At 39.5% G+C, this 18,602-nt stretch overlaps 1 protein-coding gene across 25 annotated transcripts in view; it reads left to right on the top strand.

Annotated features, from left to right (window-relative positions):
* LOC100116237 (longitudinals lacking protein, isoforms N/O/W/X/Y) overlaps positions 1–18,104 on the top strand; it is a 175,681-nt gene extending 157,577 nt beyond the window's left edge. For 16 of the 25 annotated variants that reach the window (XM_008204142.4, XM_031928493.2, XM_031928478.2 and 13 more), the window contains 7 exons: positions 3,507–3,656; positions 7,962–8,270; positions 9,727–9,807; positions 9,893–9,941; positions 10,232–10,502; positions 10,600–11,180; positions 11,263–18,104. In XM_008204142.4, coding sequence (XP_008202364.1) covers positions 3,507–3,656; positions 7,962–8,270; positions 9,727–9,807; positions 9,893–9,941; positions 10,232–10,502; positions 10,600–11,180; positions 11,263–11,423 — 1,602 coding nt within the window. In that variant the 3' untranslated portion in view covers positions 11,424–18,104. The remainder of the gene's footprint in view (positions 1–3,506; positions 3,657–7,961; positions 8,271–9,726; positions 9,808–9,892; positions 9,942–10,231; positions 10,503–10,599; positions 11,181–11,262) is intronic. The other 9 variants (XM_032602209.1, XM_032602206.1, XM_032602210.1 and 6 more) reach the window with 8 other exon arrangements.
* The last annotated feature ends 498 nt before the right edge of the window (positions 18,105–18,602 follow it).

Consider the following 18,602-nt stretch of genomic DNA (forward strand, 5'->3'; position numbering starts at 1 on the left):
ATAATGGCGCTCCTCGGCGCGAGCTGCGCAGTCATCCTCGTTCTTGGTTTTAGCTCATGCGGGCTTTAGGAGGATGGCCGCTTTACGACGCGAGCTTTGTTTTATTGCTTTTGGAAATTGCTGGGTATATATTTGCTCGGGGCGCGGCGGCGGCGGCGGCGGCGTCGGGGGTAGCTGCAGCCGACCGAGCTTTTATCGAGTGAATCGCGCGGAGAATGAGGTAAAATTGTTCGTTTATGGCTTTTGTATTCCTTGCTGCCGCTGTTTTATTTTTTCCCTTCGCCACTGCTGCGGATTTTCCGTAACTTTGATGATGCGTTTGTTCGACGCTCGAGCTTCTATCAAGAAATTTATCGCGCAGTTTGTTTTTTCGATGATTGAAAGCACTTCTACGAACGCGCTCCTTTTATTGGCCTGCGATTTTCAATTAAGTTTTAACCGAGCGTATTTCGCTAATCAGCGGAGCATGCACCGGTGTCTTATTAAAACGAAAAACCATATATGTGCAAATCCACAGAAAACCGGACACTTCAGGGGGTCTGAGTGAACAAAATTGAAATTCGAGGGCGCACCTAGTAGACCAACTTTTTTGGGTTCCTTTTAGGCCATTCAGAACACGAAAAACCTTGGGTTCCCGTGATTCAGAAAAACCTATTTTTGCCGGGCACTTTAAATTCTCTTATGGGAATTTAACATGGGGAAAATAAACGAAAACTAGCCACGGTTCAACTTTTCCCCAAAAATGCGTCTGAATACGATTAAAGTATCGGAAGAGAGATTTAATTTGAGGGCCGGTGAGTTAAAAATGGTTGCCTGGGTAAAAAGTTGTCCAGGCTTGAAAATAGCGAAAAATCATGAAAATTTTTATTTTTTACGAAAATCAGCGATCATTCACATTTTTAAAATCCTTACAACTTTTCATCCAAGCGCTCAATTTTAACCCACCAGCCCTCAAATTAAAGCTTTCTTCGAATACTTTAATTATATTAACACACATTTTTGACTTGCGCCTCCGGACATTGAGTATCTACAGTTGAGCAATGGCTAATTTTCGTTAATTTTCCCCATGTTAAATTCCCATAAGCGAATTTAAAGTGCCCGAAAAAGAACCCAAAAAGTTGGTCTGGTAGGTGTATCCTTGAATTTCAATTTTGTTCACTCAGCCCCCTGAAGTATCCGTTTTTTTCTGGATTTGCACATGTAGGGGTGCAGGATTATTTTCGGAATTCCAGGTAGCATATCGGAAAAATAATCGATCTCGCTGCTGCAGGTCTAAAAAAGCGTAATGCTTTCTTTCGAGTCCGATATCAATTTTACAGCTTTCATTAAAAGCTTTCCGAGATGCAGGCCAATTGTTTTTCCCGCCTGAATTTTAATGAAGAGAGCTTGTATCCTGCTCAAAATCGATATTATTTATTTCGCGAACTGCGCGCTTTATCGAATATTGATATGCGACTGCGCAGTTTTATGTAATATTGAAATATCGAGAATTTGAATAAGAAAATGCAAATGCGCTGTAGACGTATTCGCGAGATGCCGCGGCGAAGGGAAAGTTTGAAAGTTATCTCAAAGACCGCGGCGAGAAAAAGGAAATTTCGAACGTATAAATTTGCATGGCGCTCGATATTTTGCAAAAAAAATATATTCCGAACACGAAGGCGTTTAAGGCGGCTTTTCTCGCAGAAATTTTCTCTCTGGGGTCTCGAGCTTTCATGCAGCACGAACAAACACAGCACTGAGAGACTTTCGGTGCAGCTGATTCGCTGCAACAGCGGCGACGGAAGCGCCGTACGTTTGGCGCAGCCCGTGTCCCGAAAATGAACTAATCCTACTCATATTGCACGCGCTCTCTCTACTCCGACGGATCGGAGTAGTGGCTACTCCGATTGTCGGAGTGAATTCGGCGCTCTACATCTCACGCTTTAGCGCGCGTTAGTCGCTGAAGCGCGGCGCATGTTTATTATTTAATTGCTGTAAGAAACAAATGATAAATTTATAATTACTCTTTATAAGAATTTATATTATTTTATTCTTTAAAAAAATATTGCAATTTTGAAAATTCTTTTATTTCACACCCGATCAAAATGGCCACTTTTTGTGCCTGAAAACCGAGGGAAAAGTAGCATATTTTTGTTGTAAACCTATTTGCGGGGCAAAAGTAAAATCAGCGGGACAAAAGTAAAATCAGTGGGACAAAAGTAATTTATTTTTTCAATGAATGAAACAGACATATAAAGAAACACGTCAACTTCGATTTACAGAGACAAATAATACATATTCATGCAAATTCATTCATTATATATTAATGAAAAATATTTTTTTTATATTAGATGATTATAATTTATGTTAATATTACAAATAATTGACAACGGTAAATGTTTAACAACTAAATGAAAAGTTATTAAGTCAATATTTTTTACTGCAATGAAATATTTATTATGTACAAGAAACGGTTTCTATAATTACAATATGTACCGTGGAATAATGCAGTGATTCTGATTCTTTTTCAAGGCAACGACAGGTGACATGCTTGGTATGTTATCGCAGTTGTATGCAGTAATATGCATTAAACAGCGCAACAACAATACAAAAACACAGTACAAAATCCAATTGTGAACGTGCTCGGAAAGCCAGCAGCGTCAGGCAAATTGGCGCGGAGTAGAGAGTAACGGTTGTTCCGATTCTTCAGACAGCTGTTGTACCGACGGGGTGGCGCTGCTGGAATACCGACTCGGCGCACGGGCTGCGCCGATCGGAGTAGCTGCTACTCCGATTGCAAGAGTAGCACCTACTACCGCGTTTTGAGGCACTACTACACTTTAAGGAGTAGCAGCTACACCGAAAGTCTCTCAGTGAGGAGATTACGTTTCAGCAAACCAATCGCGCGGAAAAGTATATCAGAATCCCTTATATCTATCGTGTTTTTAAGGTTTAAGCGCAGTGTTGTTTTAAAAAATCAATGGTCAAAACTGAACAACTTAAATTTATCCATCAATGCGAACGTCATTGTAACAATATCGTTAAATTTTATTCCAGATCCGTTGGATATGATATGTAAAAACCGTTATAAATTCAGTACTCGGCAAAGCTCTTTAATCGCGAATCGCATTTTCCAAAAAGCAGCGATCCTATATACCCCGCGGGGCATTACTCAAATACGATTTTCGTTTTAAAACATTTATAATGCGCAAAAGTTTTCAATTTCGATTCGCGATTCACTGATGCTTGAAACGCCAAATTCGTCGTCAATCGCTGCTCGAACGAATATACTTGTCTGGCTGGGCCGCCGCATTAATCCTAAACGATGAAAATTAAAGCGGCGAAATATAAAAAGGAAAATACGAGTGAAACAAAGCATTGATTTCGAAATAAATTTGAAAAATAAAATATAGGAAAAGAGAGAAAGAGAAATACAGCGCGGTGCAGTCGCGGCTCGGTTTGCATCGATCTTGTGTCACATTCGAGTGATAAACTTTTATATCCCCTCTTGTTTTTTTTTTGCGCAGGTCGTCCTGTGTTCGTGCAGTACGTACTTCGATAGTATCTTGTCGCAGTACGAGGAAAAAGATCCAATCGTCATCATGCGTGACGTCAAATTTTCCGACATCAAGGTACTCGTCGAGTTCATGTACAAGGGAGAGATCAACATCGAGCATGTAAGTTGGATTTTTTGCTGTTTTATTGCGCCTTGCTTTTACCCCTTTTTCGCACCGGCGTTTGACAGGAAGCGCGCCGGGAGTTTTTAACGCTCGAGGCAACCCGTTGCCGAGCAAATAATTTCCGCCTATCGCGATCCTCCTCTGCCCGCGCGTGCGAACTCTTTTGACCGATGCTACAATAGTGTACGGTAAAATGTTTATTATGCATTAACAATTTCTGCCGTTTGAACGCGCATGCGGAGTCATAGCGAGATTACTAGATCCGACCCACTCCATTGTGCAACGAATCATCGCCATCAGCCATCTAATGTATGCCCGCGCAATTTGCATTATTTACAATTTTCAATAATGAATCGGGCTACGCAGGACGGTGCGCATTATTTAATCATTATAATACTGACGCATTATGTGCGCTTAAATCAAACGGCATTCGGCCGAATGTTTGTTTATAATTTGATGTTATAACAAGTAGGAAATTAATTTTCGGGATATGGCCATATAAATGTCCGCGAAATTACAGTCATAAATATAGCATCGAAATAATGTATGCAGCACATTTGTACTAATTCAATTAAGAGATTAAATTTTGATAACGCAGATACACTGATGTGCGCGCGCTTATTCGACAAATATAATGCATTCGAAATGCACCGCGCGGGCGCGTTCGAACTGAAAGCATTTATGTTCCTCCTCCTTTTCAAAATTGCTCGCATTACTGGAATCGCTTTTGATTGCTATCGTTTTGAAAACGGCTTTCTCAACAAAGTAAAAAGTATATATACACATAGCTTTTTTTACGACAGCATAATCACGGAATAGAATTAGTTTGCTTTTGCGCGTAGGCTAAAAACTTTCCTTTGTTCCACTGTTATACGAGGCTAGAATTACTATAATTTCCAAGCGTTCAGCGAAATTTCTGTACTTTTTGAAAAGTTATTTTTAGACTAATATTAGAGAGGCCGATGTGAAATCGACTGACAATGCTGGTCGTAAAAAGCTCTGCCAACACTCTGCACTGAACGTAGCCGCGTTTTATTTCAAGTGCGAATAAGTACTTCGCAAATCGCGAACCAATAAGACTATATACACTGGGAATAGTTTTTTTATTCGCTCGAGCGACTCCGAACAGTCTGAAAACCCCTCGCGCATATGCAGGGGCGAAATATCTGTTTCTGTTGATATTTTTTGAGCGAATATAAAACAAAAAACAAAAAAAAATCTGACAATCCAAAGCGCGGGAGAAGACAAAAAAACAAAGCGCACGATAAAGTGACTGAAACTCGAATTCGCAACAGGGATTTCAATTCTCCGAACAAGCGGTGAAAATTCGATCGATCCTACGCACACGTGCGCGCGCGCGCGAGGATTCGCAGTAGCCTAGACACGGCGGGTAAAGATCGCAAGTCGCAATTTCAGATATTCTTGCCGCTGCCGCACACGTGAGTGTTATGGCACTATAGCACTGTCGTTAAGCATATACCCGTGCACTTTTTCGATTTAGCACGGGACACCATTGCGAGAGCGGCTAACTGGCTGTGTGTGTGTTCGCGCGGTATGGACATGTCGACCGCCGGCCGGGAATGTCTCTGAGAAATTCTGCGCTATATTTTATGCAACGCGCGCGCACGTGGACAGTTTGTCCCCGGCTTTTTACAGCGGCGTCGGCGAGCGTTTGCGCGATTTCGTTTCTTTTTTCGCAATCGCTCTCGCGCCTGCGATTATGGCGTAAAAGTCATTTCGCGCTCGATCAGTCGTCGAATTTTTCTCCTTTTTTCACATCGCCGGTAGCTCTAGTCTGAATTTTCGTTCCGCCCGGTCGGCTTATTTATAATATACTCTCTCTCTCTCTCTCTCTCTCTCTCTCTCTCTCTCTCTCTCTCTCTCTCTCTCTCTCTCTCTCTCGCCCTCTCTCTCTCTCTCTCTCTCTCTCTCTCTCTCTCTCTCTCGTGACTGCGTTGTCGCGTCGAGCTGGCTTTATATTGTTCAACGCAAACGTCCTTCTCATGCAAATATCACGGCTCCTGCTGTAAATTATTATAGAGATTCCCAATTTTAGCTGTAAAAAGCTCGATCAATTAGCGCCACCGCTGTGTTTGGCTGCCGGCGAATTTCGCCTGTGCGCACGTTCAGTTATCGCACTGATTGTATACCAAAATAATAGCTCCTAATTGCTTTAAGTGAGGAATTAGGTTATTCTACTCCGCGCTAGAAAAGAAAATCAATTACAGCGGAATCGCTTGAAAGTGACATCAATTTCCAGAGGAATAAGTGCTGACAAGCGAGTATTGGTTCAATCGCGCTATTATTATACCTCGAATATATATATATATATATATATATATATATATATATAGACACACACACACACACACACACACACACACACAACCGTTGCCTGAATCCGAAACTTGCATCGCTGGCCTCCTTTGATAGGTCGATTGGATCTTCCTAAATTTATAATTGCGCTAAACTATATTAGATCGACCTTTATCCGAAGAATCAAGTGCGGAAATTCGAGAGATATTCTCGTCGCCTTTCAGCCTGGCAGCCTGAGTGTATTTTTACCTCGAGGATCGAGACCTTTCTTTTTTTTTTACAACATAAATCCGATCACAGTGTATCTTGTTGAGAAATCTAGCCGTGCGATTGCCGGAGCGATGATTAGCTCTAATCCTTGCAGATACAGTAGGAGAAAAACTTTATCCAATAATACTCAGCTCGCTCTCCAAACTCTCGCTCTCCGACAACGGCGCGTTTCGCAGGCTTCGCTTTTTACAATAGAAAGTTCCGGCTGGCTCGCCCCTTCTTTTCTCCTGCACGGACCGCCGCGTTATTTGACATTCAGCAGAGTGCGCGGCTGCGCTCGACATTATCGCTCTCTGAAAATTAGCAAGTAATAATTGGATTCATTGTGGCACCTCATACTCTTTTACGAACGCGTCCATCGGCGCCTTCCTTTTGTTCCTCGGGCTCTCCCTAGCTGCGCGGGATTCGTTCTTTTTTTCCGGCGACGCGAAAAAAGCTCGCGTATAATCATAATGATGAAATCCTTTCGCGGGAATATAACTGTAGCTCATAAGTTTTATCGTCGTATCGCTTGATGTGTCAGTCCTTTTTGAGAGAAATCGTATATTCGAAGCTTTTCGAAGTTACCCGACGATTGATTCATTCCGCGTGTATCTGCGTTTCTCGGTAAAATACGAACCATAACGCGCGGAATCATTCGTGTTATGCCTTTGTGCTTTTTCGCTTTATTGTTTCGGATTGCAGCCTAATGAATTGCGGTACGTGCGCTGCGCGCAAGAAAATTTAAAAACGACATGGACCCAACATACTTTCGTAATTAAATTGCGGATTCTGATGTTTTTGCAGCTTTTTGGCAAATAAGCTCGACATCTATAATCCGGACTTTTCCATTCCCGAGCTTTGCAAAAATATAATTAAAAGAGTTTTGAAACATGTTATCTCGTTAATTATAATAACGAGCGCTATTAAAAGTTTAAACCACATTTGCGGCTGCGTCAGCACTGCCAAAACAAACGTATTCCGCTTGTCATGAAATCGGCACGATTTTAGGCTCTAAGAAGCGTAAAAGCTCCAGCCGCGCGCGATGAATTTATTTTAAGCAGACCGATGATGCAAATCAGGCGAATTCCATTTTCGATGCGCGACACATTATTTCAAACGCCATTAAAAGCGCTCTGCATCTTAATTTGGCTGGTATGGATTCAATCTATTTTATACATTTCGGGAAAAAGCGCAATGCCCACGTGCCCACGCGCGCGCGTAAAGCAGATTTAAATATAATGCAGCAAATGGAAATGATTTATAATTCAATTTATAATACGCGCAATTTTTCACATCGAACTCGCGCGGGCTCTGCAGCGTCGGCAACGATAAATTAAGCCCAAGGATTATTAAATAATACTTTGAAAAATTAATCCGCATTAAAATTTATATCGCGCGTAAATGTAATAAATATGAATCCGAATCTCTTGTTTCGCTCGAACAAACGCGCGCGCATCGGCGTTAATTTCCAGACGACGGACGAGCGATGGATTAAATCCAGCTATGTATGCGAAACGAAGAAAATATGCAAGTCGAGCGAAAGATTGATTAAAGGCTGCTTCTTTGAGCCCGGAGTAGTAGCTTTCGATTAGAAAGTCCGCGGCTATGTTCTTTCGCGTATAAAAAGAGAGAACGCGGCGCGCACTTTTTCCCACGACGAAGAAACAAATCGGAAACCGCAGCGCAATCAGGCTTTAATTGAATTTTGATTAAATTGTTGTGTTTGTTTCGCAGACAAGGCTTTCTTCCCTGCTGAAGACGGCGGAGGACCTGCACATAAAGGGCCTGGCAGAGGTCAGCTGGCGCAGCGACTCGACGCAGAACGACCTGAGCAACAGCGGCCACAGCCCGGGCTCAGGGCCTCCCGGCGTCGAGACGGTGCTGCGCGAGGGCGGCGAACCGGACGAGCCACCGCCGCCGAAGCAGAGGCGCCGCGGCAGACCGCCCCTCGACGACCCGCCCTCGGCTCATGACGTCTTCACGCCCAAGATCACCTGCATCACCGGCAATGTAGGCACTGACTGCACGTTATCTGTTAGCAAGGTTAGATAGATTTGGTGTCTGTGCCACGCACTCCCCGCTGCATCGCCTCTCTCCCTCTCTCCCTCTCTCCCTCTCTCTCTCTCTCTCTCTCTCTCTCTCTCTCTCTCTCTCTCTCTCTCTCTCTCTCTCTCTCTCTCTCTCTGACGTCTTTCTGCCAACCCGTTCATTTCGATCGAAGATACGAGGAACACATGCTCCAGTACTTTCACTCTCTCGCTCGCAGTACTTACGGCCGCGGATTATTATACGCATACAGCTGATGCAAGCCAGTTGTAGCTAGCATAAGGTGCTGCGCGTACAGATGATGCAATTAGAAATTTCCTGTCGCGATTCACATTTTTTGCCCCCGATCTTTTCGACTTTCGGCGCGTATTTTCCTCGTACGCTCCAGGAGCTGCTCAAACTTTTTGAATAAGTGATTTCGTTTCATTTATACTGCTGCCGTATTTGGAAAATTCTCAGAGTCGATAGCTGAGCGATGATCGCGATATATGTACACTTTTTCTTGGTTAATAAATTTTATAAACTGCAACAGAGGTTCTGCTTGCAACCACTCGGTTCTGAACAAACAGTTTGTCCTCTATAATATATAATATGCATGTTGCTTCACTTTTGTAGGATACCGATTTCTGTGCCAATGTAGATACTATCCGTTATGTATTGCACATTAAAATCTGTTTTTACACGCACTGTAGCTTCGCATGCAAATGTATTTTTTTTTCTTTTAATTGAAGTATACATCTATTGTAAAATATCGCTCTATCGAGCTTCAGCTTTTTGAATTGCGTCGATTTTACTTCACGGAATTATGACGAAAAAGCGACCAGTATATTAAGATAGTACTTGCAAGAGCTGTTCATTATATTTTATAAGGCCTCGCACGTACTGAAAGAGCTCAAAAACTTGAATTATATCAGATAGGAAAAAGCACGAAGCAGTATATGAGGCTTCCTTGCACCTGTGAAAAATTACTAACTACTAAAATCAACTCTTTTGCATAAGCTGCTATGTATCATCAATGTGCCATATCAAATTTTCACGAGAGATGATGTCAACTGTAAAAGTCATCAATGAAACTTGATATGCAACTTTCAGCTAAAGCGTGATCTGTGAAATTGGCTTTAATAGAGTTAATTTTGACATGATTTTCGATACGTCGTAACTTTATCGGGCGTTGAATATTGCATGGCCCGTATGAACTATTAAATGAATCATAGCGCACAATTTTGGTTAATACTTGAAGCTTGACGCGGGACGCGAGTGACAATACTTTGTCAGATATCAAATGGTGATTTTGCTGTGTGGAACGGTCGCACGAGTATCTAATCAAGTCGGGATTGCAGTGTGACACTTTGCTGATGTATCATAATCACTCATTATTCATAAGCGTTATGCCGAATTCGAATGAAAAATATTGACTTGTTTTTTCCTTTCTCTCTCTCTCTCGTAAAAATAGCAAGAGGAGATGAGCGAAGGCGACCAGAGCTGGGACGACGACATGATGGTTCCCGAGAGCAACGAAGCTCCGATGCCAATCGTAAGTTTTGAAAGCTCGCTATCGCATTTGCGTGAATTGAAATCTAACGTGAAGATTATCTATAACCGAATGATATTTTTTACAGCTGTCTTACATGCCGAAAGACGACAGTATGTCGGACCAGGAGAAAAAAGGTAAGATCGAACTCGACGATTAGAATTACGCTCACATATTATTGCTTGATAAATCTTGACCTGTTTTCACGAAAACTACTTTCTTCGAATGCCGAGTAAAACTCGTTGGGCGTGCGAAGTCGATGGATTATTTGCATACTTGAAAATAGATCGAATCGAAGCGTCTTACTTACGAAGCGCATTGGAAGCAAGTAGTTGTTTGACGTAGCAGGCATATGTTTATTAGGTACCATCGAACCAGTCGACGTGCATTAATTCGTTTGATTTGTTTTTACGATTAATATAATCAGCGCAACGACTTTCAGCGAACACAGCGACGAACTCGAATGCCATGAACCCGCAGGTACCGGAACAGTTCCGCGACGTTATAAAAATGAACGACTATCTGACGACGGGGAGGCGGCAGGAGTTCTGGGAGGAGCCGTTCACGAGGCGCGTCATGGACGCTATCAAGAGTAAGGAGCTGGAGATGAAGACTGCAGCCGAGATCCTCGGCGTTTCTTACGGCACCCTGTACGGCCGATACCGCGACAGCTACGGATGCCTTAAACACCCCTACAGGTGAGTCTGCGCATCGATCGCGGGGGGATTATTTGGGATTATTCGCATCGGTGCTCCACGAGCATTTTGAGACGGAACGGAAACAAACTGACTGTAGCAATTTGCGCACGAGCAGAGTTCGAGACTTCTGGTCGGAGCCCGGCCCGGCGGAGATCTTGGCAAAGCTGCGGCGGAAAGAGATCACGCTGTTCCGCGCGGCCGAGTTCCTGAACGTGACCGTTCACACGCTCGCCACGTACCTGTCGACGCTCCAGGGTCCGGATCGCATCTCGCTGGCGGGTGACCTGAGCGTGGCGGCGGCGGGCGCCGTCGTGCCCATGGACGTCACGGGCAACAGCGAGATCGACAACAACGAGAGCATGAACGACATCCTGCAGAAGATCAACGCGAACGTGACCGGCGGCGCGGTCGTGACGGCCGCCGCGCCGGCCACCTCCGCGACGATAAAGCGCGAGGGCGGCAGCTACTGCGAGCTCCCTGCCCTCGGCGTCGTGCCCAAAGCCGCGAGCAGCGTTCTCGACAACAACCCGGACATAACGATCGTCAAGACCGAGGGCATGCAGCGCAAGCGCGTCGAATACACCAAGCTCACCGCCACCGAGAACAACAACGCCAAGCTCATGAGCGGCGGCGCCGTCAGCGAGCTCGGCCAGCCGCAGATCCACCCAAGCTTGTTGGGTATGCCGAATGCTGAATACTAACTATTAACTCGTGCGCGAACGGATTGCTCCGACTAAAAGTCTCCATTTTCCATTCCCAGGGCAGCAGAGCCAGCAGTCACAGCCCCAGCAGCAGATGGTGACGGCGCAGACGACGGTGCAGCAGCAGCTTCAGCAGCAGCAGCTCCAGCACCACCAGCAGCAGCACCAGCAGAAGCTCGCCGACACGCTGTCGATCAACAATGACATCAGCAAGCCCTAACTGTTCAGGCCGTACTTGGCACCTCCAAACTTCGGCGGTAGCGGCCTCAGAATCACCAGTGTCCCCGTCGGCGCGCGCTACCCCAACCACCGAAGCAATTTCAACAACAACCACAGCAGCAGCAACAACAACAACAATGGCACCACGGACCTCTGCCCACGCACCTTCTACTCCAACGTTTTTGCCAGGTTCTTCGCCAACTGCCATCTCAAGTAGGGCACGCGGCCTTTTGCAGGTCGCGCGTGGCGCGTGGCAAGATGCAGTTTTGAACATTCACAGTTCCTTCGAGAGGGAGAAAGGTTTCGTTGTTGTACGTTGTGCTAGCGTGGGAAGCTGCCTCAACACTTTAGGGTGGAGCGTAGAGCGACAATACAACTCGATACTGTAGACGAGCCTTAAAATTGCCAACGGAGGCTGATAATTCGATACAGAGCCGTTGAACCCAAGTCCGCCAAATTTACGCGACGTCGCTGCCGAAATGAATGTGTCATGTATTCCGTCAAAACTGATAATACCGCCATTGATTTCCTCGTTTGTTAAACGCTCTGCTACCTGCATTAATTTAAATAAGTTAAATTGTATAATCACCGAGGGATGGAGTCAAAAATAGAGAAATAAATACTCTCTATTACACTGTACCTTAAATCGAAATTGCTCTAATTTGTTTTTGATACTAGTGCAACGGAGCTGATTCTCGTATGAGATTGTCGCTCGAGCAGAGCGAGCCTCTTTCACGTGTCTATCGCACACCGTTTTCCGACTAAGTGCAACTTTATCGAGAAAGTGCATCTAATGGAAGTCGAGTTTCTCTAATTTATAACTAACGAATTCATCAAAGCGGTATGATAAAGTTTCGACAACTGTTGACACACAGCAGAGGTTTTGACGCTTTTAAAATAATTTCGGAGTAACGTTTTGGGTGTAGAGATGGCGATAAATAGAGTTTCCCGCGTAATTGATGTAAGATACTGAAACGCATTTGTTGGGTTTCTGTCCAAACGGTTTATATAAACACGATGATATGAGACCGTTGGGAAGCCTTAAGAAAATAAGAAAAAGAAAAATAAAATTAATTTAAAAAAAGACGCCACGCGAATGGAATCAAATTAAGACTTCGGGTGTCTTGAAGATCGCGGTTTAACTTTCGAACGGCGAATACATATTTTCTCCCCAAGTAATCGCGCTCGAACAAAATAATTAAATAAAAGAGATATGGGTTTGAAAGCTAAACTGCAATCAACAGTTCGTCAAATAAAATTATACACGAAAGGAAGAAATAAGAAGATAAATGGAAATCGATGACTTATATTGCCTATAAGCGCGTTAGACGGTACAATTCTATTTTTCTCTTTTATAAACAGCGTAGGATTACTGCACTTAGATATTTTAGACAGAACGTTATTAGGAATATACATGCGCGAGCTTTTTATATAGAAATTTTAAGTGGCTTTTATTTAAACAAGTATGATTATGAATCAAGGTTAAGTAGACGACCGATAGACGATGAATTGTCGGATCAATGTTAAAGAGACGTTTTTATTTGAGACACTGCGAAGAATAACGTCCATTGTAAATACTGGTGCAATAGCGAGACCTAAAATTAATCTTATTTGTCACAAAGTGTTTGAGTACTATTTTAAACTCTGAAAGAAGTGAATGAAATAAACCAATACGTATGCCTGCTTTTATGTTGTGCAATCGTGTTTAAATAAAACGAAAAAGCACTTGTCGCGGCAACAAAGGATAAATGAGAAAATTTTATTGAGGTAAAAAATTGGATCGTCGGCAATGCCTTAATAATTCGGATATACCAGTGCGCGATGCGATTTAGTTTATTTTTGTTATATAACGTGTACAAAAAAGCAAAAAAAAGAAGATGACGAAGCATTCGAAATCATTATCTCACAAATTGAGTTTGTATACGGCAAAGCAAACAGAGTAAAAAATAAGAAAGACACGCACGTAAATACGGTGAAACAAGCAAAGAAAAATAAGAATGTTTGAATTAAAGAAAATGATAAGCTGAAAAAATAAGCCGTATTCTAGAATCGTAAAACTTTACTATACATTGACTGGAAATGAGTATTCCTGTTCGCTGAAGGTATAACTAATTAAGAATCAAGTATATAGTAGAGGTATTCCCATTGATATTTTTGATGATGCAAGACTTAGTTGCATCAGAACATACATAAAAAGGGTACTAGTAAAGTAATCTGAGGAATTATATTAATATACTAATATAAATGTGTGTGTCCCGTCTCGAAAGAGAATAAAAGTTTGTATTATGCATTTTTTGTTACAGCTTAAAGTTGTCTAATGAGGAATAACTTGAAATAAAATAATCCGTACACAACCGAATACACACACACACACACACGTGTATAACAGTGTAGCGTGGTGATAAGAATGTACATAAAAGAAAAGAAAGTGTAGATACAAAATGCATTTTTCTGTACATGTTGCGTATGAGCACTCTAAACAACAGTTTAATTGTATAGAAATCAAAAGTAGCACAAAAAAAATACAAAAATGTTGTGTTACATCAAATTTCATATTTTATGTGACTGCCTATTTATGCTAAGCATAATGCTTTTATCGACAAACAAGAACGATGTATTTATCATTTGTTTTAATTGGCTTGATTTATTTTAAAGTAATGCTTTATTAATTTTATTTCTTTCATCTTATATTCCTGAATAAATCTTTTGATTACTTTACAAGGGCTCTCAGTTATAATGATGTAACGATTATACTTTTTATACGATTGTTCACTTCTCAACAAGTTATTCGTTAACTTGACACTGGCAAATAAAAAATTAAAGAAACACTGTATAATGTAGATCTGCTCATCGTCACGAATAATTTAAAACATTCGATAAAACCCATCTTGTCTCATCGAAAAACCTGTATTAAGTAAATAGTAAGCCTTTCGTTTAAATAAAAATAAGACTAAGACATACCAAATGAGAAACGTAAGGACAAGTTTTTGTTAGGATAGTAATATCGCATATCAAGAGAGCAAGCAAAAACGTAAAAATAAAAAGTATTTGCGCTGCAGCACTCTGCATTGCCTATGCACGTCTCGGATGGAGTGAAAACTTAATCCCGAGATGCACAAGACCACTCTTACTCTAGCAAGGGTATACGACTAGAAGTATTAATATTTAATATTAATAATCTATATTATGCAGACAGTCCACGATGATTGGCCATATTTTTTATATTTTTTCGAACAACCTCGTATTCTTATTTTTCGCACGCATAACGTTTCATTTGCCATTTTATTTTTTTTTTTCGATTTTTTTACTATTATATCACCCATGTCAGATTTTTTAACTTTTCACCCACAAGGATAGCTCAAAGCGATAGTCGTACTTTGCTTAGCCTCATAAGTCTGTTTTATATTGTATTTATACTTCCTTTCGTTTCGAACAATAAAGTTTTGACTTTTTTGTTAAGCTAAAATTAAATAAATGTATGGACGTTGAAGACCAAATTTCTTTTTATACATTCATTTTTTAATGATTAGTTACATAATAAGTTTATTCGAAAGCATGGAAAAATTGTAAATGAATGCACCTTAATTATTTGTAAAAAGATCCGATGGTGGATTTTTATTGAAAAAATGTTTTTATTCGCTTTAAATAAATGCCGTATTTTTTTGTAAAGATGTATTTTCAAAAAATATAGATGTAATGAAAGAAATCAAGGTTTGTTTTTTTTTAATCTATTAAGTTAAACGAACATTGGTTTTATTGCTTTGTAAATGTATTTTCTATCTGTCATCAATGCGACAAACTTTTTCTCTGGAAAAATTAAAAAATTGAATGTTTTTTTATTGTCAACATATTTAAAACATCCAATCCACTCTGTAAAAACGCCAAAGATGGCCACTCACGAGGACGTCTTTGTATCATAAAAAACGCACGCATTGTTGTATACTGTTCAGAAATAGTATAAAATATAAATGGAAAAAATGAATATAGAAAAAAGAGCGTCGAATGCGTGTTTGCGTATATTACAAAACCATTGTATGAAAACAGGACAAGACTAGCCTATCGGCGAACGATACGCCACTTGAATGCGGCTATCGCACCATGAGACTAATATATACATATATACACATATATATATATATATATATATATATAATGTATAATGTATATCATAATTATGTGTCGTTTGATATAAGCAAGTAATAATTATGTATATCATCGTTTTATACACAACCTAAGTATAAACTACGTACACTATGTACATTCCTATAGTATACACGCTCTCACTCTCGTTACACATTGCATTACACACGCGTTAAACGCATGGACCTATTATATATATATATATATATATATATATACATAACATACATACATAATATATATTTATAATAATAATGTAGCTAATCTGAACGGACCACCATCGAGAAACACATCCGTGTAAGCATCATCGGTGATGACAAATAAATAAATTATATAAATAAATAAAAATGCGTTACGCGTTACAATCGGTCATGGGCAAACGAAATATGTTATACTTCAGAACAAATATGCAGAATGGAAAAATTGTATCACATGTGAAAATGCGCAATGAAAGTATCTTTTTCAATGTATGAGGATGGTTGTCAAAAATTACCCAAGCATTGTTTATTCTGATCAAATGTGAAAAGAATAAAACGTTATTGTTATTTATAAAAAAAATGTTTACCAATACACTTTTCCTTAAAGTACAAACCTAAAAAGACAATTTTATATCTTCATGCATTGAGCCACTGTCATCATGCCATTATTTTGTGAAGTAATAAGTTTTTGCATAATTCCATACAAAGTGCAATGCTCTACTTTGCCCATGACTGACTTGACCGAACTTGCAGAGAACCAACAGCCCGCAAAATGTTTTACCGCTGATCAAGCGTCTCTCTTTCTCAATCTTTAACTATATCTTGTTCACCCACCCACAGGATTATAATATATCGAGTCAGTGTATAAAGTTACATTTAATGCCGTGTGAATAAAGTGCAGCCATCACTTATATAGAACAAATGTCATTCATCCTTTCAGTTGTAAAGAGTTTATAGTATTGCAACGACTTGAAGATAGAAGGGACTCGACTGACTTCTATTTGCAACAAAGTATAACGATAGGGATGAACAGTGTAAGCAATAAATAAGCAAGAGTTATTAATAGTAAAAGATAAAGAAAATGTTAATGTGGTATGCTCATCGTTATTGAACTGTACATGCAACCTAGAAAGGAATATTCACAAAAAAGATGCAAGAATCAAAAACAACCGACGTATCTTTAATAGAATTTAAGTAACAATTTTAATTTGAAACTATTGTTTGAAACAAAGTTAAGAAAATCTAATTTTTTTACTCAGTTTTCATAAAGTTTTTGCAGTTTTTAACAACTATGAAGCATTGAATGCATCAGAGTCAAATTTTACTTGCTTTTATTATCTTTACAAATCATAATGATTTTAAGGCGTATGATCGTAAAAATACAACAAGGTTCAAGAAAAGCAAGTAAAATAAAGCAAAGTTACATTATATATTAAACCATAAAAGAAGAGGATAACTATGAAAACTATAAAAATTGTGTAAATAAAGAAGATTTTAATGTGTGTAGTGATAAATCTGCTCTTCCATGCAGATAATATAATTTTGTTAGAGTCAGTCGAGTTTCCTATTATCTTGCAAACAGAACAAGATCAAAGTAATTATTCGCGTACATGTGCCAGATTTTGGATTTGATGCATAACACTTGCGAGTCTATTTCCTAATGTCAAAATTAATGTACAATTATTTGCAGTGAAGGTTTCTAAAGGCAGTTTATAAAGGAAAACGACATGTGAATATTTGGAATTGTTGATCGTTATGTAAAATAGAAAATGTGATTTCACCGATGAGCGATAATCACAATACATCTTTTCACTACTAGCATCCCAAGTACTTTACGAGACTCTGTACCATTTTCTCCGTAGCTCCCTTTCCATCTTTCTCTCCTTTTCAATTAGTCTGATGGTTCGAAACTTGTCTATATTATCGCAAGTGTTGACACACAAGGTACTCGACAAACTTTGAAGTGTCATTGTTTAGCCAAAGTTAGAGTGTTTATCCTTATTTTTTCCTTGTACTCACGACACATGTATGCACAATTAATTATTTACTTTTAAACATTAGACCTTTTTATAATTTATCTGATATATACGTTATCATTATTATTTTATTATTATTACTACTGTACCACTACTACTGCTATTATTACGTTATTATTATCATAATTATTATTATTCGTATTATTGTTAGTTCGGTGGTAATTTTTGAATAATAGAACAATATATATATATATATATATATATATATTGATAAATATATGATTAAGATCGCAATTAGAGATTGGATTAAAATGCGTATAGCATTCTAGAAGAATGATAGAAGGAATTTTCATGAAATGCATTGAAAAAGCTTTTTTCAAAAGGGTCGAGAGAAGGTCACAAAAGTAGATGCGATATCGCGCTTTGGTAAAGTAATTCCACGCGCGATTGGGCTGCTTCGCAGAGAGTATTCAGTGAATTGAACAAAAGAAGATCAGTACGTGTAAATGTTTGTAAACAAATTATGAAACATTATTTGTTCAGTGCCTACATATTTACACAGTAATAATAAAGATGAAGAATAGTGAACTTGCTAAATCTTATTTACCATCTACCATATATACAAATATTCTACTTTGTTTTCATTATTCGATGTACCACATAGACCAAGTCGCCAACAATGTGAATAAAGATTTAATATCATTTCTAAATTATGTAAGTAAGAACTTTTTGTCAACTGCATCCTAATGATACTATTGAAAATTTTGTTTTACATAGTCAGTTTATTGTTTATTTTTTTTTATTTCAAATTTAATCCATGGAGAAAACAGTTCCTAAACGCACCCTTGATTAGTCAATCTTTTTTTTTCTTAATGCTGGATACAAATATTGTTGATTAAAAAATCCCTTACCCTTTAATTGAATTTTATTTAGAATATGCGTGAAAATGTATTAATGCAAAATGTATAATAAAAAGAAATTTTATTAGACATCATAATCTTATTTTTTTTTAATTACTTACAGTGCATCTTATTTTCTTAATGAAAATGATAAATTCGTATTTCATGCAATATTTGGGAAGTAAGG

Source organism: Nasonia vitripennis, chromosome 1, assembly GCF_009193385.2.
Source record: "Nasonia vitripennis strain AsymCx chromosome 1, Nvit_psr_1.1, whole genome shotgun sequence".
Classification (NCBI taxonomy): Eukaryota; Metazoa; Arthropoda; class Insecta; order Hymenoptera; family Pteromalidae; genus Nasonia; species Nasonia vitripennis.